Raw genomic sequence first — 26,995 nt, 5'->3', positions numbered from 1 at the left:
TTTCGTATATTTCTTTAATTGATACTCATCAACCATTATTTCAATAGCTATGACGAAGAGCTAACGCTCGAAACGTCAGCTTTTAAACTCTTTAGGTGGCCAATTTACGTTATCGACTCAGTTGATAATACTCAATTACTCCATTATTTTGGTAGTTTCAATTGATGCTGAATGCGTTCTAATCTTATTTTTTACCCGTTTAGATCATCGCTCAAGTAGAATTACGCCTTGTAGGTACTATGGAGATGATTAAGGCACTACTGGTTGATTTACAAGCACAAAAAAACATGCAGCATCTCTTTGCAATGCTACAGGGATTAATAGGCTTCGTGAGTGCGGTTGGAGGAAAAGATCCAATGGGTGTACTTAGTTCCAGCTTCAGCCTCATTGAGAATGAGGCTCTGAGGTGCAATAGAGGAACACTTCAACAGAACAAGGCAAAAATAAAAAAATGGTTGAAATTTGGAAAGGCGTACGAAGCTCTGGAAGATTCTAGTGACTTGAATTTTGACAAAATGGACATACGATCTGTTCCAGATATGATGAAGGTAAAATAATGCATACAGCTTTTATTTTAATTAAAATGTTTTAAGCAAAGACTTAGAGAATCACTTCCATTGTCGCTTAATTGTGCATCTTTTCTAAAACTGCCGTCACTCAATCAACACAACCACATTCCATGAGGGTACCATGATTAATTGTTCTATCGTTTATCGGTGGAACTCAAAGCTGGCATGTTGGTGATCCAATGGAGATGAAGCTAAATCAAACACTGACTTATAAGCGTACCGATTTAAACTTACAAGTACCATCACGCTTATGACCACATTCGTGCTTTATCGCTCTCCACCAACACAGGCGGATCTGGAAATAAACAAGGAAGGGCTTCTAGCAGACCTGGTTTGTTTGCTGGATGTTGATCTTCCACCACACGTGACGGCAACTTTTAAGAGTGAAATCGAGAAATTCTTCATCGATGGTGGAACAAGGATTGATCTCATTGCGCAGGTCATGGAATTAGACAACAACATTGGCACATATAATTACGACATCGCCAATTTAAAAGAAACTCAAAAGCAAATTCAAGCTGTCAATAAAGCAAAGGGTAAGAATTCTGTTCTTAAGAAACTTAAGAAGTGGATCCCGAAGATCTTTTGTTTTCCGACGTTATGCGCGTAAGGGGAGCTCTATACGTAAGAAAATAATGATATCGGTGTGGCAATCTTCACTGTTGCCTTAGCATAATAACACTGCGTGGCTAAGACCTACAATAAGTCTTAAATAGGAAATTATATCTGACCCTAACGCGTACAGGCTGAGTGACAACTTCACTGACGTTCAAGGAATGGAAGGTTGATAGATCTCCCCTAAGAATTCCGTCTTCTTTCCATATTCCTCAGTGGGTGGCAAGTTATTCAGTGTTCAGGTTGAGATAACGATGGGTATTAAAGTTTATATTCGAAGCAATAAAGGCTTGTGACGTAGACATTTTTTTATCATTACAACTTTTATGAACACCTCTCTTGACTATTTTTCAGATACCCCAATAGCTGACAGCATACGACAGGAGTTTCTTGATAACCTTTTGAATATCTATGAAGAACTAGAAACCAGTTTTTCCAGGCAGCTGTATTTGTTCTACAAGGGTTTTGAGTTCCGGTCCTTGTGGAACATGGACGAAAAGATGGCAAGGTTTCAACGTCGCGCAGCAACCCTTGCAAAAGGCACCGGATATCTTCAAGGAGTTAACTCACTGACTCGTGCTTTACTGGAAATAACAAATATTGAAATGGCAGCTAGAAGTTGCTTTACCAGTAAGAAGCCCAAAATTGGTATATACAAATGGTCCTTTGACAAAACGAAAGATCCAACGGTATGTGTTTCAAGCTTTACTCCTACCTAAACTTATTGCGCCCTACTACAACTCACACAGGTGCAGCTAACCTGTCAAACAGGCCTTTTTACAGTAAAAAATAACCAACTTTCTAAATATCTGTACAATGTAGCGGAATATTTAAACGCTTAATTTCTAATCTACTTAGTGCAGTTGGATGATAAAGGTCAGTTCCTGCAAAATATCGATATTCCGTGAATTCTCTTAACTGCGGTGTACTGCAGTCAATATTTATCTCTGGGAGAGAGGTGGGAGGATTTTGGTTGTGTCACAATATGATTTACCTGATCCGGCCCATAAGACTTTGTAATATTCTTCGGAACAATTCATCTTTCACCCTTCCCACCCTCAAGGCGAATAATATGCACTGATCCTCTATTCCTCGCGTTTTTTAACACGCTGTCTTTCCTTTGATAATCAATATTTATCCCCACAGTGTTAATGTTTAGCACTACTTACTAGCTACGAAGTATTGTTGTGCTTGATTCGCTCATATCCTTTACCTAGATGTTCAAGGAGTTGTACGAAAGCTACACGACCTTTACCTTGGATATGGATCAGGCCTGTAGAGATTGCTACAATGTGCGCCTCCTAAAGGTACATAAACACAGAAATGTTAAAGGAAGGTGGCAAAATTAAGAAATTTCTATACAACAAGTTGCATCCACATTGTTATATACACTCTTATGCTGATAATTTTGCAAAACAAAACAAAATATAACTGATCGCATGATGGAAGACCGAAGAGTATTTGATTTAAACAATCCCTATTTCCCAACAAAAAGACTGTTAGCGTTTCACTCTTAGTTTATAACTTTATTTTCTAATCAGATTCGATAGTACATATGGTTTTCCCATTGCTTTACAATTTAACAGTTAGATTTTTACACTAAGATTTTTATTGCGTGATGGTAGAAGAGTGTAAGTTCGAATCAGCTTCCGTGCGTGGAAATCGAGAAGCAATAATCTAATCGTTTAGTTTAAATCTACTAATCGTCAAAAACTTGATTATAAGACAGGCTCATGCACACGCTTTTATTGAATAATGATAAAAATAGCTCACAGCATATGCTACTCACGTTACACACCATCTACTTAATTAGATTGGTTCTTACAGATGTCCTTACCACATTTTACGTGTTCTGTGATCTATTTTTGTTCAGACTCACAGAAACATAGAATCTATTTGTTTTGTATGATAAAAAAACACATGGTGACATCATCTATGCGTCTATCTCCCAATAGATCATAAGAAAGAACCAATCAAAATGCATGTATGAACGAGCTTATCATATGAAACGGAATAGACAGCGGGTAGCGTAACCAATCATACTACTGCTGATATAAGCAAAGTATGAAGTGAATGTAAATGACTCGCTAAAGAGAGTTTTAGGCGTTAACCGCGAGAAATTTTGACAGCAATGATCAAAAATAGAAGGATACACAGGACGATGATTCAAAAACTGAACTTTCCTTCACAGTGTTCACATTTCTTATCTTTCAAAGATGTATGTGGAGCTATACGGTAAAGCCCAAGATCAGAGCGTCCCTGACAAAGTTCGTCTGAAGCTCAAACCACTGAGCAGGTCCTACTTTAGAATTGGCGATCAGATTAAAGACTTCCATCAGCCGATAGCCTCTTGGAAGTACTTACATTTCGACCGTTTCAAGATAACTAATAAAGACAAGTGTAGACAGGAAAAAGAAAATGGGAGGGGTAAGTGGCTGGATATATTTTGAATTGTTATATTAGTGATGGCGATCCAGACGACAGAAAATGTCCCTGGAATAATGCCTATCGTATTCAATCATTTGACCTTGCATTATGGGTAAAAAATCTAGCGCACCGCGAGCTGGTGTTTGTGGGAAAGGAAGTAAGCTCCTCCTTAAGAACAATTGCGCATGCGTTACTAAGATTTCATATAAAGCCCTCATCTAAAATCAGGCGTTAAATATAGGTCACTTGAATAATCATATGCCTCGCCTCTTTCAAACTTAGATGGCGGTTTTTACTGTATGGCAAAACACGACACGCGCCTGACAGAAATGTGCTGTCACCCGCTCATCAGCGCACCTTGTGATGATGCTTTGACGGGAGAGGAAGAATGTCGCAGTGTATTTGGGACGTACAACATTTCCATACCAATCGATCAGACACTGGATTGCAGACGACAAATCACTTACAAAAACTGCAAAAGCCTGAAAGTAAGCCTCCACATCTGGCTCCAGCTGTTTGAAGGGTGGATAACGCTATCCAATGGATTGCGAAAAACGTCTTGTGAACAATCATCTAGCGGGAACTCCTACTGAATGGTTGGGACCTGGTAAAGAGATAAGGGAGAGGAGTTGGGATAGTATGAGGGGGTCTAAGTACGATTATTCAGGGAGGAGAGGGACCAGTTATTATTTATCGCCTGGGAGGGGAGGATCCGAGGATTATTAGGAAGATCGCAAGGCTTCCAGAGGGTGATGGAGAGGGGAAGGGTGATCACTAGCAGAGTATAAAGTAGGGAGTGTAGAAAATTGGCACTCAGTGGGTAAGGTCATGAAAATAACAGAGCCTTGGGGGGAGGGGGGTCGGGTAATCTTGTACTGAAACAGCCAAAAATCCTTCGACTCCCCCCCACCCCCTCCCCTCGCCAAATCCCGTTGTAATTTTGACCATTTAACGCCTACAGCTTTTTTTTTGTTTTTTTTTTTCGTTCATTTTCCGCTCGGCGCTCCGAGAAAGAAGTATTTTATAGAAGTTCACAAAATAAAGTTTTATTATTTTCTCGTAACAAATGGCGTTCGGGAAGCTGGAAAGTAATTGAAGTTATTGTTTTTTCAGAGGGCACGGTAACGAATCTTGCAATCTGATTGGTTCTTTACCCGGTCAGTATTTTCCTATCTCTGCCCACGGGCCACGGTAACGCTTTCGTGAGTCGCCGAGTACATCTCAACTTTCGTTGTCATTTTTCATAAATATACCTCGTTTTCCGGCTGGGCAGTATTTTTAAGCAAACACGTCGGTCACTACTTCAAGCCGATAAATAACTTATGAATCCTCCCTTTTCTCTCTATCAAATCACTTTGGTTGACAGAAAAATATTGGTTTCAGAATGAATTTGTATAAACAATAGTGTCATTACGTTGGTTGACAACATATCAAACTCTTTCCCCAGCGCGATGAACATTTGTTTTCCTCGGTTCCAGGTGTACGCGACCATGCACATGCTCTCCGTTGCGAATTTTCAAAATAGCGGACAGGCTAAATAGGGAAATAAAAAAAGCAAAGTGATTTTGCAACAAATACTTATCATAAACCCCCGTTAGAAAGGCGAATCCACGATAGAAAGATACAAAACTGTATGATATTGAGATCAGGGAGGTTGACAAAATCAACAAGAGAGGTTGAAAATTCACTACGTTCGCCGTTTAGCACATGCTTCGATGAATGGACACCCTTCAGGGCCAATAGAGGATCTGGATATTTTCCGTTTGTTCGCAGCGAAAAGCTGTTCATTCCCTCGGAAAATTCTCTAGAGGATAGAAAAGAATCGTTCCATGGCCAACTTGCTCGTGAAATAAAGAAAAAGCTTTGGTCTGGACAGCGAGAGGACCCTGATATAAACATAGGCCTTAATGTTGACCAAGATGTTCTCATGGAAGGTCTAGGGAGCGTTTTGCCCGGCGTTCTTCAAAGAGGAAAGATGGTTTACCAATTGGAGTCAAATAGGGTGCTTGATTCATATCTGGGGCTGAAGTGGGATGAAAGAATTTTAAATGTAGGTGAAGATTTTGCCTATGTAATTCCAGGAACTATTAAGTATTGGCTGGGACAAAGAAGTCCAATCATTGAATACAAGCTCATCATTGTAGGTGTTCTTAAACCCTTTCATAACCTGCTGCCTCCAGGAACTGAATCCTGTTTTTCTTCAGAAACAGTTATTTGAGGGCATCAACCCCTTTGTGAATTGTGGATCTGAAGAAATCTTTAGGAGTTCTATTATTGTATTTTTCCAAGCCTTGCTGTGTGTAATATGCTATGTTCTGATAAAGTGACAGGAACTCAGGAACATTATAACATAGTGCATGCATGTAGGGAGTGACATCTTTTGCTTGGTAAACTTTGAGAAAGTGCTCAAACCATGATTTGATATTTCTTTGCAGTTCAAGAATAACCTCTTCAGATGTAAAATCTAGCCTCAAATCACCAATTATGTCCATAAATTTAGCCCAGATCACTTGTATGTCTTTGTTTTGACTGCAAAGAGGGACAAGCATAGGTCAGAATGTTTATATTCTTAAAGAGTTGCAACTTTTCTGGTTTGGTAAGATCTCTATATTCCAGCTTTTTGCTCTCTTTGTTGATTCTAAAATTAAAAGTGATTCCCATACTTTTGATAAATTCTTCATAACATGCCATGTGTTTATATTTATCTCTTGGGAAACCAGAGGTTTTTTTTTCTCAATAGCATCACTTCTTCTCAGCTCTCTTATGAACAAGTTAATCAAAACATCTGAAATCCTCAGAAAAAAATGTAATGTATCTATGATGACAAGGTCCATAGGTATAAAATCAAATAATGGTTGTGCCTTACAGTTTAATTTCCTTCCAGTGGAAAACCTTGCTATTTTAACTTGCTTGCTATTAATTGACCATGTTTTGCTTGTGTCCCACCCTTGCTCCCTGGGACACTTGCACCACACACAAGCATAATCCTCATTTGCCCTGCCTAAACCACATAACAGTGCTAAAAATTTCAAATATCCACGTAAAAAGTATTCAATTTTATAGGTGCAATTATTTGCACTTATCTCCTTTAAGTTTGACATTTCCATTCCAAGGTCTACTAGGCTGTCTCTCAGATTATCATATGTCTCTGTAGTTTTTACAACAGCAAGTATATAATTTCCCTTCTCACCCATTGCCACATCCTTTTCATGGAGAATAGTGAAAGTGAAGTTGACAACTGTAAGCCCCTTTCCAATATTTGTACCATCACCACTAAGCTCGATCTTAATAGTTTCTCCATCATTGATTTCTCCATTCTTCTGAAGCCTAACAATGTGCTCTTGCAAGCTTTCTGCAAATCCTAACTGAACACCTTCAGCATCTCCTGGTGTTGGTTTCAAGTTCCATTCACTGTTTAGCTCATTAATTCACTTCTTGATGGAATATATATTGGGGAGATCATTAGCCTTAATGGCAATTTCATGCCAGGCCTCATTTGAAATCATGAATTTATCTTTGAGGTAAAGCCACATATTTATGTTATCAATGTCATCATTATTAAGGGCCTTTGGGTCAGACTCTGTAAATGGCAGCTCTCCCTCTCCAACAAGATTGAAAGTTTCATATTGATTAGTCTCAGTGTTGAGGACTTCAATTTTAGTTGCAACAAATTGTACAGCCCAAGAAAGGAGAGTGTAGTTTGGCACTCCTCCTTCAGTTGGTTTTTAATTCTCTTTTGATGGTTCTTAGAATAGTCATTAAACTTCTTCTTAGCTGGGCCTCTACCTTTTTCCCCATTTGTAATCACTTTTTTAGCCAACTGAATAAATTTTTTATTGTAGAAGGCCCCTTTCTTCTCAGCTTTCTCGAGGGCTTCTCGGGCTTTTTTATCCACTCGCAATCGCTTTACCTTCTCTTGTACCAAAGATTCTTCTAATTTTATTTTTTCTCCCCTCAACTGGCTGTTCTCATCTTTAAGCTGATGTACATCAACCTCGTTGTAATACACCTTAAATCGATACCGAGGGCCCGTTTCCAAATTGCTAAGAAGTGCATTTAATTGCCACGATTACTAGCTTTCTTGACAGCTTTCTGAAAACAGAATATTTTCTTTCTGAAGACTTCTGATATATGGCTATTGATTATTATACCTCGTATACCTGATTGCTCAAACACTTTGTTTACAATCATTGAAACGACCGACTCATGGTTTTCTCTGAAAACTTCTTTGCTTTGAAATATTATAGATTAGTAAGCTGAAACGAAAAATTAATCAGGGAAGTTCACGAAAAATCCAGCGAACAAGCTTAAAAAAGACATTTAATTAGACTTCATACTGCGATGAACTTCACAAATCTTACTTAATTTTCTCGTAAGTAAACAATGGCAGATTAATACCCGAAGTGCTTTCTGAGTTTCCCGATCCCTCTCCTACTGCTTTCACGCTCACCAAATAGGAAAAAATCAAAAGGAGGAAGATACAGCTGTTTTGAAACGCCATTTGACGAGGGTAAACCTGCTTTTTGTTCGACACTTTACATATCAAAACAAAGGAAATTTGTTCCTCTTTTTGATTCAGGCGGTACATTTTTAAATTGCGCTTGCGTAAAAAAGATATCGCCCGAGACGCTTCGCTCGGTTGTGTTTTGAACAAAAACGCCTTGTTAATTTCACGCAACCGCTCGGAGAAAAGGTTAAAATGACGGGGGAAAAACTTTACCTTCAAGTTAGAAAATTAGCGAAATAGAAAGCCACAACATTATAGTTTAATATTTCAGAGGTACATTGAGTGCTTTTTCCGTAGAGAATCCGCACGATGGTAAAATGTTCGAAAATTACACTCGATTTGAGTGGGGCGTTGAAGTGGGCGTGGTCACTATATTCATGTTAAGACTATTTGTACCCCGTGAGTTTGATATGCGGCCTAAAAACCGTCTGCAATTAATTTTAATCGTTCACAAAAAGTACCCAGAAAGTTGAAACGTGAGGTATTTGGTTACAGTTAAACTGAACGATGGAACTTTCATTCATTTAATATCTGAATTTTCTCGAGCAATTTGTTCATAGTAAAAAAAAGCGAGCGAAGTTTTAATTTAAGTTCTACAACAAATATACGCTCCTGGTGAGTCTTTCCAATTCCGTTCAATTTGGACATTTGTACCTTAAATTGCACAACAGAAATTGAAGGAATTGAGAAAAGGCTGCATTAAATTCTCTTGTGTCTCGTTGAAGTGTGCCGTTCGAATTTAGTTTTTGTGAAGGAAAGATCAGAGTTAAACACGCCATTACAGCAAACAAACGAGCAAACTCCCACAACTTCAAAATAAAAAATTGAATTTACTCACAATTACTTTCCTCGCCGTTTACTTAATGAACAGAGGTAAATCTTCGTACATGAATGAATGGTCGATGAGAGTAAATAATACTTTCCGTTAGATCATTAACTGATTTTTAAGAAAACATTGTCGTGACAGTCCTTGCCAAACTAGTTCTGTTGGTTTTCAAATGTTCCTACGATTTTTTTTTTCTTGCGCGCTCTCTAATTGACAGGTGTCAGATTGTGACAGATACTTGTAAAAATAATGTTTCAAAGTTTGTTTGGAAGCCTTTTAAATCACCTTTATCGTTACGGAAATGAAAATGTTTCGTTGAGGAATCTCTCTTAAATTTGCATCACCTCTATTTTAACTACCATTTACTCACTCAAAAATTGTTCAGTTTATGGAAGATCTTGACGTATTTACGGCCATAAGTCATTCGGGTTCTATCGGAAAGAATTTCGTCAAGTTTAAAAACAATAAATATGTTATTTACCGGCTAAGGGTCGGTCCGTATGGTGAAAAACTGTGACCTCGGTCTTGAAAATGCTGCCCTCGGCCTACGGCCTCGGGCAGTATTTTCAAGACCTCGGTCACAGTTTTTCACCATACGGACCTCCCAGCCGGCAAATAACATATATTTACATTATCCGTAAGATTTAGATCTGACTGTTATTTCGGCAAATTTTTAATTTATGTTTAATGTTGCTGAATTCAGAATTCGGACAAGATTTGCTAGTTATCCACGATCCATCGCAAATTAAAATTCTGCAATCGTGTAGATATCAGTCATTAATTTTTTTCCTCATCTCTTTAATGTCCGTAATTGATAATCTATGCCTTTATATATACTATTTCTCAATATACAACTGTTTCATTGATTTAATTATCTTTTGAAAATTAATAACAGTACAGATATGTCTCGCTAAATTACGACTCATTTGTGTGTCGAGGCGAAATATATGTACATATTTTTCTTCTGCGGTGAAGATTACATACCTTATACCGATTCAAAAAATACAGAACGATTTCATTTCTTATCTTTTTTTTTTAATTCTTTCTTTTTTTCAGCGAGAACTATTCACCCACATGAATGTTTGGACAACCTTTATGTACTGGCCTGAAACATACCCACAGACACCGGAGGATTGTGGGATTCAAAAGCGCAACGTGACAGTCGAGGCTGATGTTGAAGAGCTCGATTCTCCACTTGTCTTGAAACGTGACGCCGATGTTAATTTAAACAAAGGCAAACAAGTTCAAGAGATGATCCCTTAATCGTCCATAAAAGGAAAGGGATGCATTTCCAGCCGAATAAATAAACAGACAAATTCAAAGATAACTGTTGTATTTTTTTTTTGTTTTTTGTTTGCTTGATTTACAGTCTGACTAATGAAGCCATCCTTCAGGTTGTAATCCTTTTCTCAAGGAATCAATGTGTTATATTAATTTCTACGATGAAGCTGGTAGATAACGATCCCTTTTGCTCAACTCTTTATAGATAGAGAACATAAACGTCTGAAAACATCTTATGGATACATTGGCGGAAACAGTACAAGGTATCCTTCTTCCTTAATTAACAACCCAACTGTATACTCTCATCAGGTGGACTACAATTCCTTGTGTAGTATCAGTAGCAATTTTTTGGATCCCTAAATTAAGATGACAAAATTTCATAAAACAGGAGTTAGGCTAAAGCGATCTAAATATAATGATTCATTGATCAGTAATGAACTGTTGGACCGAACGCCATTTTCATGCCGATAGACCAGCTTTACTCATCATACCAACGATGTTGAGACAAGCTTAAGATTTTTGGCATTTAATTGTTTTATTTTGTGACAAAAGCACTTTCATCTTTGGTATAGTACTTAGAATATTGTTCACTCAATGAAAGAATGTTTTTTGTGTGGTGGTTCACTTTCGGCGCCAGGTTTAAAATTGTCAAGGAAAAAATTAATTAATTCCCGAAGTGGTTTTACTTTGAAATTTGTTTTTACTCCCAAAGAGAGTAAAAAAAAATTTTTTTGCAAGTTATGAAACAGTTAAGTAATAATTTATCAAACAAACAATAACGGGAAAAGATGTCTCTTTAGGGAGCCATGGGCTGGGAAATTTAGTAACAATTATGTCACCTTAAACTTCATCTCTTTAAACGTTCATATACAAGTAAGAACCATTCGATTATTGTTCATTATTAAATTGTTCCCTTGATCACATCAGCGTCAGAAGAACGTTTTCATAAGGGAGAAGTTTCTTCTCTAACACGATGAACCTTTAGATAATTGTGTTAACTTTTGTTTTATTAGGAGCCGGTAAGTCTTATCATCCGTCTCCTACTTGTAACACATGTCCAACAACCGAGATTATTTTTTACAAAGGAAATATTAGACTAACCCATTTCCCAATGAAATGACGACCCCTTTTTGATGTTGGGTGAAAAAATGGGAAATCAAACCTAATCTTCAATTTTGAGCTGCAGTAAACTAAGGAAAGTGTGGATCAATATTTGACAGAAGTTGCCCCTAAATTATGAAGGAAATCCAAAAAAAAAGGCCAAAATCGCTTGCAAGAGAAAAATACAGAAAAGAAAGAAAACAAGTTACTTTACAGGTGTGCTTTGTGAATTAATAGAAGTCTGAAAAAGTCCTTAACTCACGTTACGGAAAAACGGTGGGGCAAGTAGTCATACCTGGAAACTTCAAGAGAAGATATAAGAGGAGCCCACACGATTCTGACATATTGTTTTACTGACTCACTGTGCTAACGTGTATACACTTCGATCATCATTGTTCAATGATGTCTTTTCATCGTGAAAATTGTCTTTGTTCTTCTCTTTCTTCTATGTAAAATAATTTAAAAACTACTATTTACACAGGTTCATTTGAACTTTTTTTTCATTTAAAAATAAAGTATTCCTCGGTACATTTTCAACTATAAAATGAAATAAATAATTCAAATAATCGATCAAAGCCGAAAATATTTATTTATATTGACAACAATAGAGATAAAAAATGAGAATTTATAAAAACTGAAAGTAAGGATTGAAAAGAAAAGGCTATACTATAGCAGCACAATATTTAAAGCAACGTTAATATAAGTAGCAGAATGAAGGATTCTTTCGAATTCATGTATAATACGTTTTTTACCTAATGTGTGTGCATAACAAAGTTACATGGTCAAATCATGCAAATTTTCTATTGTCCGTAAGAGTGTTCGCATGATGTTATTCTGACCAGAACATGTTTGGCATCACGTGATTGCTCGTTTCGTTTCGTGTGTACCAAGGTACATTGTGCATTGAATGAAGTCCAAAGACACGTCGTTGAAGAGACAAATTGAATGCTAAATTCTTCCAATTTTATCAGTTCTATGAGTCTAACTCCATTTGATCCTGACGTCTCAAATTAAGACAATCTACAATGTCGTTGTTGATGTCCGCTAATCCTATTCTAGTCAGTGCCACCATGGCTCTTCTGATAGTAGCTGATTCGCCATTCTCTTCGTACCATCTTTGTAGAACTTGATAACAGCATTCTCCACATTTATCTTGCTGTTCCACAGATATCGCATCAATTATTCTATCTTCAAGCCCCAGCTCTCTTGCAAGGTTTTTCCAATGATACTCCGCTTTTTCTAATACAATTTTCTTCACGTCCGAATTTGTCTTCAATGATTTGCAAACAGCATCTTTACCTAGAAGGGCGCAAAGGAATATGATAAAAAATTCCAAATGGACTGCGTGCATTCTGCCTTTATTATCAGATAGGAAACCTGTTACTAACTGATTAACTTCTTGTATCACAAACCCCACTCCGAGAGCAAATCACCAAGCTTAGCCCCTCTGCGATCTCGACTCTGTTAAACCTGGACATGATTGCAAAGTATCAAGGGAGACTCACCGTAAACTCCCCTCTAGTTCCCAGGCTGAGCCCAGACCTTGGCAAGATTAATTTCCCTGGGACTAGGTCGGGGCTCATCCCTGTGGTCAGAAAAGGACAAATGCGCAAGACATTTCTTTGAACGTAGAACCTTGTGCCCCCATTTACAAGAATGACTAACATTTTGCAGGGGGGCTCCGCGGGGTACGTGACATCAAAAATTGCAACGACATTGATACTAAGTCAAACCTGTTTAGAATTTGGGATATCAGGGTAATTCTCTATATCATGCATCCTTACTGTTAAAATTTCTCCCGTGATATCTACTTCCAGAAACATATGAAACAAAATTATTTGCGATGAGCTCGTCAATTCTCTTCACTTGTATTCCAGACAAAATATGAACACTGTGAGGAAAATACAGGCGTTAATAACTTCTAAGAGTAAAGGTTATGTGTCAAGCGTTGTGGACAAGTGAACCATTATCCATCAGAGCTCAACTCAACTGAGTGTCATGCTCAATTCAATTGAGTGTCGTGAAACCTAAACGAAATTTATATCACAACCGCCTATCAGAGGAAAATATTACTAGGAGCTTATTAAAGTTAAAACAAGCAAACTGCTCTTAACCCGGAGAAACGCGAGCGACAAAGTCGCGATTGGTCTTACTTTGAATATGGTCTTTTGAATTAGAGTGGTACTAGTTTTCTGAAACAATTAAAACGAAAAGTAAAACAAAACCACACTAATCTTGGATTACTTTTCACACTCAAATGAAAACTGTTTGACCTTTTAATGTCGTTACCTTCCTGAAGTCGATGCCCCACAAACTCAAATGCTTCATAGCGGCTCATTTCCTTGACAAGGGCCTCAAAGCACTCATCTTGGGTCTCGATTTTCAATCTTGCAAGAGCCTCATAGAAGCTTTGTATTGTCTGCCTCTGATTCATATTGCCTTTGCTGAAGCGGGAAAGGAGATCGTCATACACCTCTGAACCAACAAATTGTTTTCCAATCCCCAGAACATTCTCAGGACGCGGATTTGACAAGATTTCATCATTCACAGGAATGCCAAAAAACTCCACTGGGGTTTTCTAAAATTACATAAAAAGTAATATGTTCCTATTTAGTTTTAGAAGAATGTACCTGTTTAATTATCAGGACGCATATGTTTATTTTCTACGAATTCCACCATGTATTCTACATGCATGTATGATAAAATCCATTTGATATGTTACGTGATCATGTTGCATTTCCTTTCCTTCTCTGTTTTTTTCATTTTTCTTCTCTGTTTCTCAACACGCAAAACTGTCCTCTGAAAAACGTCAGCTTTGAATATACACTCGACCGTACTGTTGATCGGAATTTTGCTAATGTCATTCTCAATATCGTTGAACAAAAAGGAATTATATGAAAAACACGTTCAAAAACTGAACAGCAATCGAAAAGGCAGTGACAAATTGTACTAAGGAAGTTACAAAATAAACCCCTTACCTTCAGCTTTCTCTTGAGAGGCGATACTCGAAAATTTAATCGACATAGCAGAGTGTCTTTTTCAAACTTGGGTGTTTTGAAAAACTTCACCCCTGAAAGTCCTTTGTCATCAATGACACGGATTGGAACTTGAGCTTTATGGAGGTCATCACTCATAAACCTGTTAAAAATAATTCTTATCAGCACGTAAAAGGATGTATTTATCAACAAGAATCTTTGCTATTTTTCTACTGAGAAAATAGGACGGATGTTACCCAAACGTTGAACGAGGAACTGGAAACGGGGAGTGGGGAGTGAGTGTACAGCGATAATCTGAATTAGAATTTAATCATTTTCTGGGCTCTGTAGCGCCTGCAATTTATATCAGAAAAAAAAAGTGAAGTTGTGAAGTCAAAGTTTGAGTTAAATTCTATCAATAACAACTCAACTTAACTCTCTGCTGATTGCTATTTTGAATTTGATTAAACAAAATCCCCTATGTTTCCGGCCCTCTTGGCATTATTTAAAAGAAACCTACTTGAATAAAACTTCAGGTTAATAGCATACTGAGGGTTTTCTCAGTGAAGCGTTTCTAAAAACTTACTGGAGATAAAATTCGTCCATGTCTTCTTCCTCAATCGCTCTGATCCCTCCTATGAGGGAGACGTAAGCCCTATCACGCCCAGGAATCATACTGATGCGGGAGCTTGAATCGCTCAGAGTAGGCGCATTAGCTTGATTCGTAATTTCAGCCCGCACCTTTTCTTTAAGTTGAGACGGGCAGCAAATTAGGTACAAGATGTCTTGAGAATCAGGGCGGTCTTCCAGAGGGAAGTAGGCGAAGAAAACTGCCAGCTGATGTTGGATCCGAATAAGTCTCGATAGATATCCGCTAACGCTTTGATAACTGAAGCTATCTGCACACCAGTCAATAAGACACGAATACCTAATAAAAGTCAAAGAACTGTATGTAAACTGCAATCTTAGCGCCAGATCGGATCTGCAAGTACATTCCTCTCCTTGGCAGCCGTTGTTTGGGATTTCAGCAACGTCTCCCCAAGAAACAGAAGAAAAGAAATTTGAGTTAAGACGAGAGTGCCTTTTTTTTTGTTTGGAGAATGATATGAAAGGTGCAAAAGACAGTATCACGATGGTAATACTCGAGATAGGGTTTCCTTTTATAAAGAAGATCTGATGCTAAGAGTTTTGTCCAGCTTTGTCTATCGTTTACCAGTCTTTACATTCGAGGGGGAAAAGTGCAGATCCCTTGGCTCAGTTCGAAGCTCCAGTAACTTATTCATACGTAATAACTCTTTCATATACATACTAAAACTCCCATCCTCTATCAGTTATTATGTCCACACGAGTGCTCGCTTAATAAATCATCTTCACTTCGATATTTTCTAAATTTAGACGAAAAAAATGATCGAAAAATGCGGTCTTCTTTGTGAAAAAGTTCCGAGGTTACCACATTCTAATTATTTACAAGAAAAAAGCAGTTTATCTGCTTGATTACTACGTCCAGTAATACTCCCATTAGGGGACATGCAAATGACGATTTGCAAACCGGCCACATTTGGTGAATTAATAAACAAACATACCCAGAGAAGCGTTCCACCTGAAATTTAACTGTCATGCCGTCAAACGTCACTGGGTTCTTCAAATCGTCAGTGATTTCCTTCCATTCCCTCTGTTCACCATCAGAACTCAAAAACAATATTCTTACCCGGCATGCCGTTGGATCAGGAAAGTCATGGTGTGTGTCTCCCAACGAAACTGGCAGCGTTATGGTAACAGGCTTCAAGAACTCAACCGTTTCGTCGCAAACTATTCGCAGTATAGGTCCAATAAGTATATCGTTAGCCTTAAACTCTTCACCTGGTACTTCTTGCACCTAATGGGAAAATTATGTCGAAAAGAGAAAACCCAAGGATTCATTAGGTTAAGAACAAGTTACGTTGCGGTAAAGTGAAATAGAAAAGGGGAGAATTTTCTCCGCCTTCATTTTCAAATGTAGTATTAAAGTGTTGCATGGATCTCCAACGGTAAAAGACAGACTAAAGCAACAAACAGAAGGTAAAAGTACATTTTCAGGGAACAAAACGTTAAAATCCCAAGGTTTACCAAATCTTGTCGATTGGGACTTCGCTTGTCAAACGACTCGACGCTTCCACCACTGGTTCTTTAGGATAAACAATCACGAACATTTACTGTAATGACACTAGATTTCCCTCGCATCTGTTATATTTCAGGAAAATTCTGTACCTTCATTCGAAGAGGAATCCTTGTTTTCGAAGTAACAGCCTTTTTCGGGATAGTAATACCTATACTTGGATATTCAGGCATGAAAAAGGAACCACCATTTGATGTGATCGTGAATTCAGGGGAAAGATGCAGACGACTCACAACAGCATATGTGGCACATTCTGTTATATCCGCTTGCACAATAGGAAAGTGTAAATTGGGAATGTCTTGGCTAGATTGGTATTCTTCTTCAAAATCTATATCAATAAAACAAAGAACAAATATATTATAGATTAAGTTAATTTTTAGGCATCTAGTGAAAGAATAAATGGGGGCGAGTTAATAAGAATTTTCAGAGGCTTACAAGTGTGAACAATAAGGTCTTATTATTTAAACAAAGTTTAGCCGTAGTTCAACAAAACCGCGTCCTAAGCAATTGTTAACTCAGCTGAACCTTTTATCAGGGCATTCATTTTTGTGAATAGTGTCAATAGGGCCGTGTTCCGTGTTTTTGTTTTTCTTTCGTTTCGTGAAAACCTTAAGATTTCCTTGAAACTTGGTACACAAGAAGAGAGATCTGAACTTTTCCCTTTATATGCGTGACGCGCGAAATGGGATCAGACCCCCCCCTCCCCCCTTAACCCCACCCCTTTGCTAGCCTTCGTTAAGACATTCCTGGAAGTAGATTTTCTCGCACATTCATCCATGTTCGACCAACACACACAACGATGCATCAAGTTTGTTTATCTGTAATTTAACATTAACAAATTTGAAGGCTTTTCCTCCAACCTGAGATAGTTTTGAAGTCTTCCACATTGGTCATTTCTTCCCATGCACCGGTCTCGTTGTCAATCCGTTTGTACAACAACAACTCGTAGCCGTGTAGGCCGGGAGAACTGTGAGTGAATGACATCTTAACCTCAGCTTCGAATTTGAAAGCTTCGTGACTGTTCGAAGAAATTTCAATTACGTTGCTGACGAGAGCCTCGTGCTCCCGCAAAGGCGGGGACAGGACCGTTGGTTTCCATCGATGGACCGTTATCATGGTGAGCTCAGAAACAGCATCACAAGGGAAGGCTAGATCTACAGCCCCTAGCTTGATGTTCCAATGCACGTCCTCGCTAGTGAGTGTTCCTCTGAAAATAATCACAATACCATGAATGAAAATGAAATCAACTGTACAGAAAAGAGAATTTTTCGCTGGAATTGTAATCCGTAATGTCATCAATACCGCCTTCTCTTTGGTTCAGCTTTTCCGTCAAAATTCCTGGATTGCAAGTTGACTGCCAGGCTCAGGTCCAGTATATCTAAACCAGCAAAATTTGGAAAATTTCCCTTCGCTACGCTCCTTAACCCTTTAACTTCCATGAGTCAACAAGACAGGATTTCTCTTTACAATATCAATACAATATCAAGCAGACAAGTGATGAGAATAAAGAAAAATATTAATTAGGGGATTATTAGTTGATCCAATACCAAATTCTCCGTACTAACATCGCAAGAACTATATAGCAAACAGTTAGGAGAATTACTGATGAGATCTTGGAATTAAAGGGTTAAGAAAGTAACCGTTTCACCTAAATACACTAAGGAAAATAAAATCAATTTGTAACGGTTCCAAACTTGTTTCTTTCCCAAAAGCCAACGATTTTGCCGTCCGGCGCAACCTAAGCCAGCACACGTAGCTGCCAATCTTTCCTTCTCTTATTTTCGTCTTTCAGCCCACATCTCAAGCGGACGTGAAGCCTTCTCAGGCCCTGCACCTGGAATTGCTTACGGCCCTCATGCAATCATTTTTGTATGTTTCTTTTTTTAATAGACCTTAGGCAAGGAGAGAAGTTCTTTGGTATATTTTATAACAGATGATTTCGTGGTAACTATGACAAAATCTTACAGTTCCCTCTTATTAACATTGTCTAACTATTTTTAATAAAAATGCGGCGAAAAATCATCGATCTCTCTCCAAAATGGTTTTTTTTTTGGATGTCGAAAAAACCTTCGGCCACATATTTCCTTACACATATCAAACTCATGGGGTACAAATAGTCTTAACATGAATGTAGTGACCACGCCCACTTCAACACCCCACTCAAATCGAGTGTAATTTTCGAATGTTTTACCATCGTGCGGATTCTCTACGGAAAAAGCGCTCAATGTACCTCTGTGGCTTTCTATTTCGCTAATTTTCTAACTTGAAGGTAAAGTTTTTCCCTCGTCATTTTTACCTTTTCTCCGAGCGGTTGCGTGAAATTAACAAGGCGTTTTTGATCAAAACACGACCGAGCGAAGGGTCTCGGGCGATATCTCTTTTACGCAGGCGCAAATTAAAAATGTACTGCCAGAATCAAAAAGAGGTACAAATTTCCTTTGTTTTGATATGTAAAGTGTCAGACAAAAAGCAGATTTACCCTCGTCAAATGGCGTTTCAAAACAGCTGTATCTCCCTCCTTTTGATTTTTTCCTGTTTTGTAAAGCGTGAAAGCAGTAGGAGAGGGATCGGGCAACTCAGAAAGCGCTTCGGGAATTAACCTGCCATCGTTTACTTACAAGATAAACAAGTAAGATTTGTGAAGTTCGTTGAAGTATGAAGTCTAAATAAAAGCCTTTTTTAAGCTTGCTTGCTGGATTTTTCGTAAACTTCCCTGATTAATTTTTCGTTTCAGCTTACTAATCTATACTATTTCAAAGCAATGTAAAGACGAAGACGGAGAACCATGAGTCGGTCCTTTCAGCAATCGTAAACAAAGTGTTTGAGCAATCGGGTATACGAGGTGTAATAATCAATAGCCGCATATCAGAAGTCTTCGGAAAGAAAGTAACTGTCTTCAGAAAGCTGTCAAGAAAGCTAGTGATCGTGGCGGATGGCAATTAAATGCGCTTCTTAGTAAGTTGGAAACGGGCCCTCGGTATCGATTTAATATCATATCGATCATACAGTTTTGTATCTTTATTCCGTGGATTCGCCTTTCTAACGAGGGTGTATGTTGAGTATTCATTGCGAAATCGCTTTATTTTTTTTTATTTCCCTCTTTGGCTAGTCTGCCATTTTGAAAATTCGTAACGGAGAGCATGCGCATTACGTGGGGTTAGTGGTTGCGTACACCTGGAACCGAGAAAAACAAATGTTCGTTGCACTGGGGAAAGAGTTTGATATGCAACTTATTATGTTTGCCCCGTGGCGATCCTAAATCTTTGCACAAACGCAAGGATCCGATTACTGGCAACTCATTCATTTTCACTTACTCGTGTATCTTTATCCTATCTGGTTCTTGTTCCTGCTCACTTTCTAACTCTTCGCCATCTTCTTCCTGAATTGTTAGTTGTTGCACTTGCCCACTGGCCTCTGGAATCTCTTCGCTACCACTGTTACTATCGAGATCATCATCATCATCATCATCGGAAGGAATGTCAACTTCATCGTCATCGTCATCGTCCTCACTAGACAGCTGTTCAGCTTCTAAAATAGCATAGTTTTTTGTTTTGAAAAAGATTTAAGCAATGAAAAGCAAATCCAAACAATAAAACAAAACAATAACAGAAAATCATTGTTCGCCCCCGCCCCATGGAATGACGAACCTTATAAAACATCAACCATGCTCATGAATAACGAAAGACACTCGTATTCTCTCGGACATATCAGTTAAAAACGCCTTCGGGTGCGCTTATTCAAAAAATGTATTTAACCACGTTTTTCATATGCGTAATTGCAGGCGTTTGTAACTAATAGAGAGAACGCTTGCGTCTTTCGTTATTTTAAAATATGCGCGACTTCTGGTCAAAGTATTCCCTCATCAAATACCTTTTGCTCCAAAAGAAAGGAATCCTTTTACAGTTCCCATCAAAGTTCCACTCTGTTTGGCTTTCTGAGTGAGCATTAAAATGCGAAAAAGTTCAGAGAATCGCCATTAATCCAAATCTAAGTAACGTAAAAGGGCAAATAAAAAAGAAAAATATGTTGTGCCACCAAGGATAATGTAGGATGCTTGGGCAATGTAAAGACAACGGCTTTGGCAAGTCAGGGATGCACTTGTTCCACAAGGAGACTAGCTGGGTAGATTTCGCGAGGTTGCTCGGTTCAATCAATTGTAAAGTGTAAAACTAATGAAAGTTAACGATCGTTCGAGATCATACTATCTTACATACTAAACTAAAACCCCTAAGAACTTCGTAATAGACCTCGCTCACGGTAGAGTCTCTGTGGCTCAGTGGTTCGATTCCTCATAGGGATTCATAATTTCTTTCTTTGTCCCACCCTCGTAACAAGACAAATAACATCTTTCTCTAAACTAAACCCCATTCAAGTTGATGTCATCCATTGATAGATCAAAGAGCTTTGTCATACCTTTAACAAACTCTTGTACTTTTGTTTCTTCTTCTCTTTCGTCTGTGTTGAAGCCATATCTACAAGAGTGGTGAGAATGTCGATTCTATCGCGCTTTGACATTCCGACCTTGTTTTTTTTCCACTTCTTTTCATAAAATCGAAAGGCTTCGTTACTGTACTTTTCGGCCTTACTTTTCTCGTGAAGCTGTTTACAGAGCCTACAGAGAGTTTGCAGAATTTCCTCTCTGACGGTGTCTGGTAACTTTCTCGCGTCGGGTGAATTCCACGCGCCTTCATAAAACCATAGAGCTTCTTTTTGGTATCTCTCCTGTGTTTGACGGTCGCCAAATTCACCAAGCCTTTCGTTTATTGAATCAATAACTGTCTTATTGGCGAGAGAAAATTCAAACCCTTCGAAGGCTCTTTCTTCGTCCCAGTAGCGTAGAAAAAAGTCGAATACTTCTTGTCGAAACTGATCTTTCCTCTTTCCTTCAAGAAAGAACCCTTCGGAGCTCTCAACGATTCTGACCATGACCTCGCTGTGGTTTCCTTGACCCAGAGACTTCTCAATCTCCCATGCTTCCTCATAAAACTCTTTCGCTGCGTCAGAGTCCTCCGAGTATCGACAAATCTGCGCCATTTGGAAAGCACTTCGAGCAGTGTCAGGGTGCCTTCCCAAAATGGCCTTCCGGATCTCGAAAGCGTTCTTTGCAGGTTGGTAGGCGTCTTTAAAGTTTTGCAACCAACAGTACGCATTAGCAATGTTTCGATTGTACTGGGCAGTGTTCACCATGCCTGGGATTTTTAGTTCCTTAGCGAGCTCTAAGGCTTCTTTGTAGTATTCGATTGCCTTTTCAAATTGTTTCTTTCCTTCATAAACCGTCCCGATCTGTCCTTTGAAGAAGGGCATGTCAAAATGTTTCACTGAGCCAGAGAGCTGTTGTCTCATATCGTACGCTCTCATGTAGTACTTTATGGCCTCGTCATACTGTCCTAGCTTGTTGTGGCAGTTTCCAATACCGTTTAAGCACCTTGAAGTGCTTGTATGGCTGTGAAGTTCATTTTCCATTATCTTCAGCGCCTTGTGAAAAATCCTCAGTGACTTTGACATATTCCCTGCTCTGTAATATACTTCACCCCAAGAGAACAGGTAGGAACTCTTGGTCAACCTAAAGGAATCTGTGCTCTTAGTTTCCTTCTGCACTTTGCTAAGCGACTCTTTCGCTCTCCTCGCGACCGTCAATGCTCTCTGCCATCCTTCAAGTTTAAGAACCAACAACGTTTCGCGGCATTTTAGTTCTGCTCGAAGCAAGGAACCTAAAGAAACAACAAGGGAAATAAGTTTTTCTCTCTCTCTAAGTTTTAGGCATATTTTTAACCAGAGAGCGTTTTTATTTCTTATTAGAATGTCAACGAGGATTAACTTAAGGAATGTTTAAGGAAAGTTTGGCAAGGGACGCATCTGCATCTTCAAACCCTGACTCAAATTAGTAAGTTACCCTCTACAAGATTAAAAAAGATGCGAATATTGCGACAATAGGCCTCAGGCCTGGTCAACAAAACTGAGAAAATATGTACCGAATCTTAGTACATATACCCTGTATAGCTTCATCGTGAAAGATTCTTTGGGCGTTTGAACAGATTCGAACAAAATGAGAAGGCGGTAAGCTCCTTACCGAAAGGATCAGATTACACTCCATAGCTTTGATCGTGTAGTCTGATCGTTCGGCTGAGTGAAGTCCTGAGAAGGATTGTTGTCGGCAGTGATGACTGGAGTTTCGACAACCTGAGTTAAAGTCACGACTAGCTCTTCGTGGTCAAGCCCTGGGGCCGGTCGTGCAAAATTGCACGATGACGTTGACCTTTTCGGAAATGCTCGGACTACATCCGATTGCTCTGAAATTCCGGCTGTAGCTAGTAAACATTCCAATCACATGGCGAGTTTGGCGAGTTTTAGCTCCGAACTATCAAACGTGACCTCGGGAGCCCGATCCGAAAATCACTTGCGTACGATTTCAATCTGCGATGATGGCGTACGATGCGAAACGCTAGAGATGCATCGTAGCTAAGGCTTTAGAGATGATTTTTGACGATGGAAGTATGCATGGTGGTATCTCTAATGGTGAGGAATCCGAATTAGATAGAAAACTGGAAAATCCTAGCGAAGAATCGAGGTAAGTAATCTGTAAACATTCTTGCGATATCTAAATGCGTGACGGATGTGGTGTTGAAACATTTACTTTTACTTTTCACGCACGAATCCTTGTTTTTTGCCTTGAAAAAAACCTGTAAATGTATATTTGTGAATGAAAAGCAATATATTTTGTGATAAAACATGATTTCAAGCGACAGAGAAAATAATCTTCGGTGGAATGTTAGAACACAACGGCCTAAATTATCAGCCGATGACAGATCGAATGACGCAGTGTGCGTCCGAACTAAATCAAATAAAATCTTTTATTTTTCAAACGATAGTTATATATATATCGACCTGTACATTATCTTATATGTTTTGTATGTTTTTTTGATGTGGTTCTACTTGTTACATGCCAAAAATTCACAAAACAAACAAATTGTGCTCAAGAATGAGTGGAATGATATAAAACGACAGTTTCCGGTTTCACTTCTGAATTGTTTTACTCTTGAAAAAAAGTTAAAGGCTTTCGATATATGTTGCGCTTTATGTATTTTGAGGTTGATTATCTCATTTGTCCCTGTTTCAAGGCAAAATTTCAGAAGTCAAACAAAGAAATATAATTCCAATGGTTGCACTGTAGACTTCAAGAGGGATTAGTAAATTTGGGCTTGGGGTGATGATGAGGTCAGACTAATTAGTCAGTATGTCAATCAGTGTTCACTAAATATGTGTAACACATCTCAGATTTGTTATTTTCCAACCAATTTTTATTGAGATGTTGCCCATATAACAAGGAACCTCTTTAGTTAACTTTTGCCTCATTACTTTATATTATTTGGGTATCACTTAATTCACTGTTCAAATTTTGATGATATTTTATGCTAATTAATGTTAGTTTGAAAGCATTTAGTGAGGTTGTTTCCTTTTTCTTGGAGAGGAAACATGCATTTCAGGAAAGCTTATTTAATGCTGTTTCAAGTGAGGTATAGCATACTTCCCTTGTGTAAATACTTGGTGAGGAATAAATTTTTCAATAATTTGGGTCAATTTTTATGGTTTTGGGGTACAGTTTGGAAAAAAATTCTAATTAATTCTGTATTTTTTCTTTTTCAACCAGAGTCTCTAGATGTCTTTCCCATAAGATAAGGAATATTTTATCTTCGGAATGTTTCCTTGTAACTCCAATCCATTCAGGCCCAGGCTGTTTCAAAGTCAAAAGTTTTACGATAATTTATGCAAATTGTGTGCCATTTTCTTAGCATAATTTAAAATCCATGGATTTTTGGAGGCAAAATATATTTTTTCTGAAAAGCTAATTTTGTCCTCTTTCAAGTGAGGTATAGCACTAATCACTAGTGTAAATACTGTGAACAAAAAAAATAAAAGAAAAAAGGTTGCCATCATTTGTCATTTTTTTTAGTCTGCTATAAAGAGCTAGAGTCAAGTAAAATGCTGTTGTCAGTCGAGTTTAGTAAGTGTTATCTGTTAGTTTTTCCATCAGGTCGACTGCTAACTTACACTACCGAGGTATCCAGAAAAATTTCCTACGTAAACTAAGACTTTTTTTCCAGAACACAATAAAACCTTACCTTCCTTTCCATCATCCTCGACCTTTTCGGCCCAGCAATTAAAAATGTTCTTTCTTGCTTTTTCGTCAAGCATGGCCTCGAAGAGATAAAAGATCATAACACTTTCACGATGCTCTTTTGGGATAAGAAGATGGTCTGACTTGAAAGAAATATCCAAAGCAAGTTCAAAGTTTGGTTTGTCAAGATCAAAATTATCGAAGGCATTCATGTAGTCTTTGTCCAAAAGCCTTGAAATGTCTATCATTTTGGACATGAAATATGTATGAAACCTGCCTTTTGCCTTCTCGTAAACTTTGACGAACATCTTTTGGTTACTACCAATGCTTCTCAGAAATGTTCGCACCAAAGGGTGAATGTCATAGGTGAGTTCTTTCACGTCAGGGTCTATCGTTAGCACTTCACTATTCCTGAGACCTTCTAGTTGTATGACAGCTTCTGACGAGTCCACTCCAAGGACTTCGGCTGCTGCTTCGACAGAGAAAGAGCGACAGAACAGTGACATCGAAATAGCAGAATCTTTTAACTGTTTACTAGGCAAGAAGAAAAACATTTTTCTTAAACAGCTTTCTTGCTCTTTATCAATGCCTTCCTTTTCGGAGTCAAATACGTCTCTCTCTCGACTCTCCTCTGCTGCTGGTATTCCCGACTCTGGTGGCTCGGCTGCTAGTGGCTGCTCAATCGTTTCCAAAATCCTGGTGTCATTGGTTATTTGTTGCCTCAAGATTGCTGCCATTCCCTTGATGATGAGGGGATTCCCTTGGCAAATCTGCAGCAGTTTCTCCATTTGATCCTCTCGAACGCTGCCAATTCCCTGATTTTGGAATAAGACACTTGATGAAATTTTCTCTAAAGCCATAACTTCGTAATTGTCAAAGTTGGCCAACTTCGCGTGACGAAGTGTTGATCTTGATGTCAACAAAATCTTCAGTTTCGATTTCCCCGGATAATCCTTTGGACCTAGAAGTCCTTGCAGAAATTTCACAAAATTGGCATTAAGGAAGGTGGAAGCTTCATCATCTCCTCCTGCAAATTTATCGACGTTATCAAGGAACAGCAATATGTCACTGTTTTGCTCTGCTTGCCTCAACTGTTGCATTAATTCCACTACTAGATTTGCTTCGAAGCTTATGTTCGTTTTGTCTGGTGCTAAAGCGTTTAAAACGTGAAAATGAACGTCTTTCATCTCAGTGATTTCTCTAAAATCGGCCTTGAATTTCCTCCCCGGCCACTTTGAAACAGTTTCTATTGCCAATTTCGTCTTGCCTACTCCACTAATTCCATGCAAATTGACAACACGCGAACTTCCTGTTGTCAACATTGCCATAACTTTCTCTAGGTCACGTTCCCTGCCGGTCAAACCTGGTTCTTCCTTTCCAGAACTGACCTCTTGTTGGCGGTTTTCCTTAAATTGTTGAATTTTTTCCTTTAGCGACTTTTTCTTGGACGCTTTCGGGCTTAAAAACCCCTCCAACAAAGTCAGATTGTCCTCCGATACAAGACCTTGCTTAGCAAATAATTGGAGGCATGAGTACAAATCTTGTTCTCCTTGATCTTCAAACTTGCCCCTAAAATTAGTTTTTATGGACGATACGGCATGCCTTAGTTCTTCGGGACTGAGTTCATCGGACACTCCTCGAAGAAGCTTTTGGAAACGCGGAGAAATTTCTTCAGACGTCGAGATTGTCTCGATGGACGCCATCTTCGTTTAGCGTCGGTTGACTCAATGTGTGACATGTGGCCAGTGTAATGTCTGCAAATTTATGCAGGAGACTGATGTGATTCGTGACTGACAAAAGCAATTTTAATCACGCCACCCACGAATTGACCTTTAGTAACCGATCTCAGTCGATATGATACAAAGCAGTTCAGTTGAGAAGCCGCTGTTATAAACTTTTTTGCACGATTAAGTCAGACAATAGTTAAGTCAATCACGTATAACCGACCGCCTAATACAGGTTCGATTGTCTTCGTCTTAACACAACCTTAGAACAAAGAAAAGAAATGTGACTCTCTCACAAGGAATCGAACCCCAGACCTTTAGATTCTGTGCTGCGATGGTGTACTACTGAGCTACATGAAGAGAAACGAATCTTGTGAGTTAAGCCGTTACTTAAATGTTTCTACATGACAGGCGCCCTACGTACTGCTAAGATCAGCAATGTTTGGGGAGATAATTTGAGGAGATAATTTGAGGAGATGATTATGAGTTTTCTTTCGTGAAACATTGATTTTTTTTCTCGTTGCACTCTTGTAAAATAAACGCACAGACACCCCTTTACGGTGGTCATTTTAACTTAGTTGATAATAGCAAATTACCCTGTTACACTCTCCCACCGACGCAGCACCACAGCTTTTTTAGAAACTTACCCCCGTTCAGCTACTTGCGTCGATGTTGTCATTTACCTTCCTATGTTGATGG

General features: G+C 38.6%; 2 protein-coding genes across 3 annotated transcripts; one reads left to right on the top strand and one right to left on the bottom strand.

The window, feature by feature from the left end:
* The first annotated feature begins 1,672 nt into the window (after positions 1–1,672).
* Positions 1,673–10,207, top strand: LOC131793022 (uncharacterized). Its single transcript, XM_066166296.1, has 5 exons — positions 1,673–1,873; positions 2,402–2,491; positions 3,401–3,611; positions 3,894–4,099; positions 10,001–10,207. The coding sequence occupies exons 1-5, from the start codon at positions 1,673–1,675 to the stop codon at positions 10,205–10,207; spliced, it is 915 nt and encodes a 304-aa protein (XP_066022393.1).
* Positions 10,208–10,672: 465 nt separating this feature from the next.
* On the bottom strand, positions 10,673–26,312 carry LOC131793025 (uncharacterized). Of its 2 annotated transcripts, XM_066167413.1 has the most exons (11): positions 24,577–26,312; positions 20,870–22,167; positions 20,327–20,390; positions 19,771–19,984; positions 17,317–17,663; positions 16,549–16,784; positions 15,885–16,177; positions 14,888–15,229; positions 14,305–14,464; positions 13,616–13,904; positions 10,673–12,625 (listed from the first exon to the last, which is right to left on the bottom strand). In XM_066167413.1, the coding sequence occupies exons 1-11, from the start codon at positions 26,273–26,275 to the stop codon at positions 12,300–12,302; spliced, it is 5,268 nt and encodes a 1,755-aa protein (XP_066023510.1). In that variant the 5' UTR covers positions 26,276–26,312; the 3' UTR covers positions 10,673–12,299. The 2 variants fall into 2 exon arrangements, with proteins under 2 accessions (XP_066023510.1, XP_066023511.1); XM_066167414.1 differs by lacking the exons at positions 10,673–12,625; positions 13,616–13,904 and having other exon boundaries at positions 14,321–14,464; positions 15,043–15,229.
* Between the last annotated feature and the right edge of the window lie 683 nt (positions 26,313–26,995).

This window comes from Pocillopora verrucosa, chromosome 5 (genome assembly GCF_036669915.1).
Source record: "Pocillopora verrucosa isolate sample1 chromosome 5, ASM3666991v2, whole genome shotgun sequence".
Lineage (NCBI taxonomy): Eukaryota > Metazoa > Cnidaria > Anthozoa > Scleractinia > Pocilloporidae > Pocillopora > Pocillopora verrucosa.
This window is presented reverse-complemented; position numbering and strand designations above follow the sequence as displayed.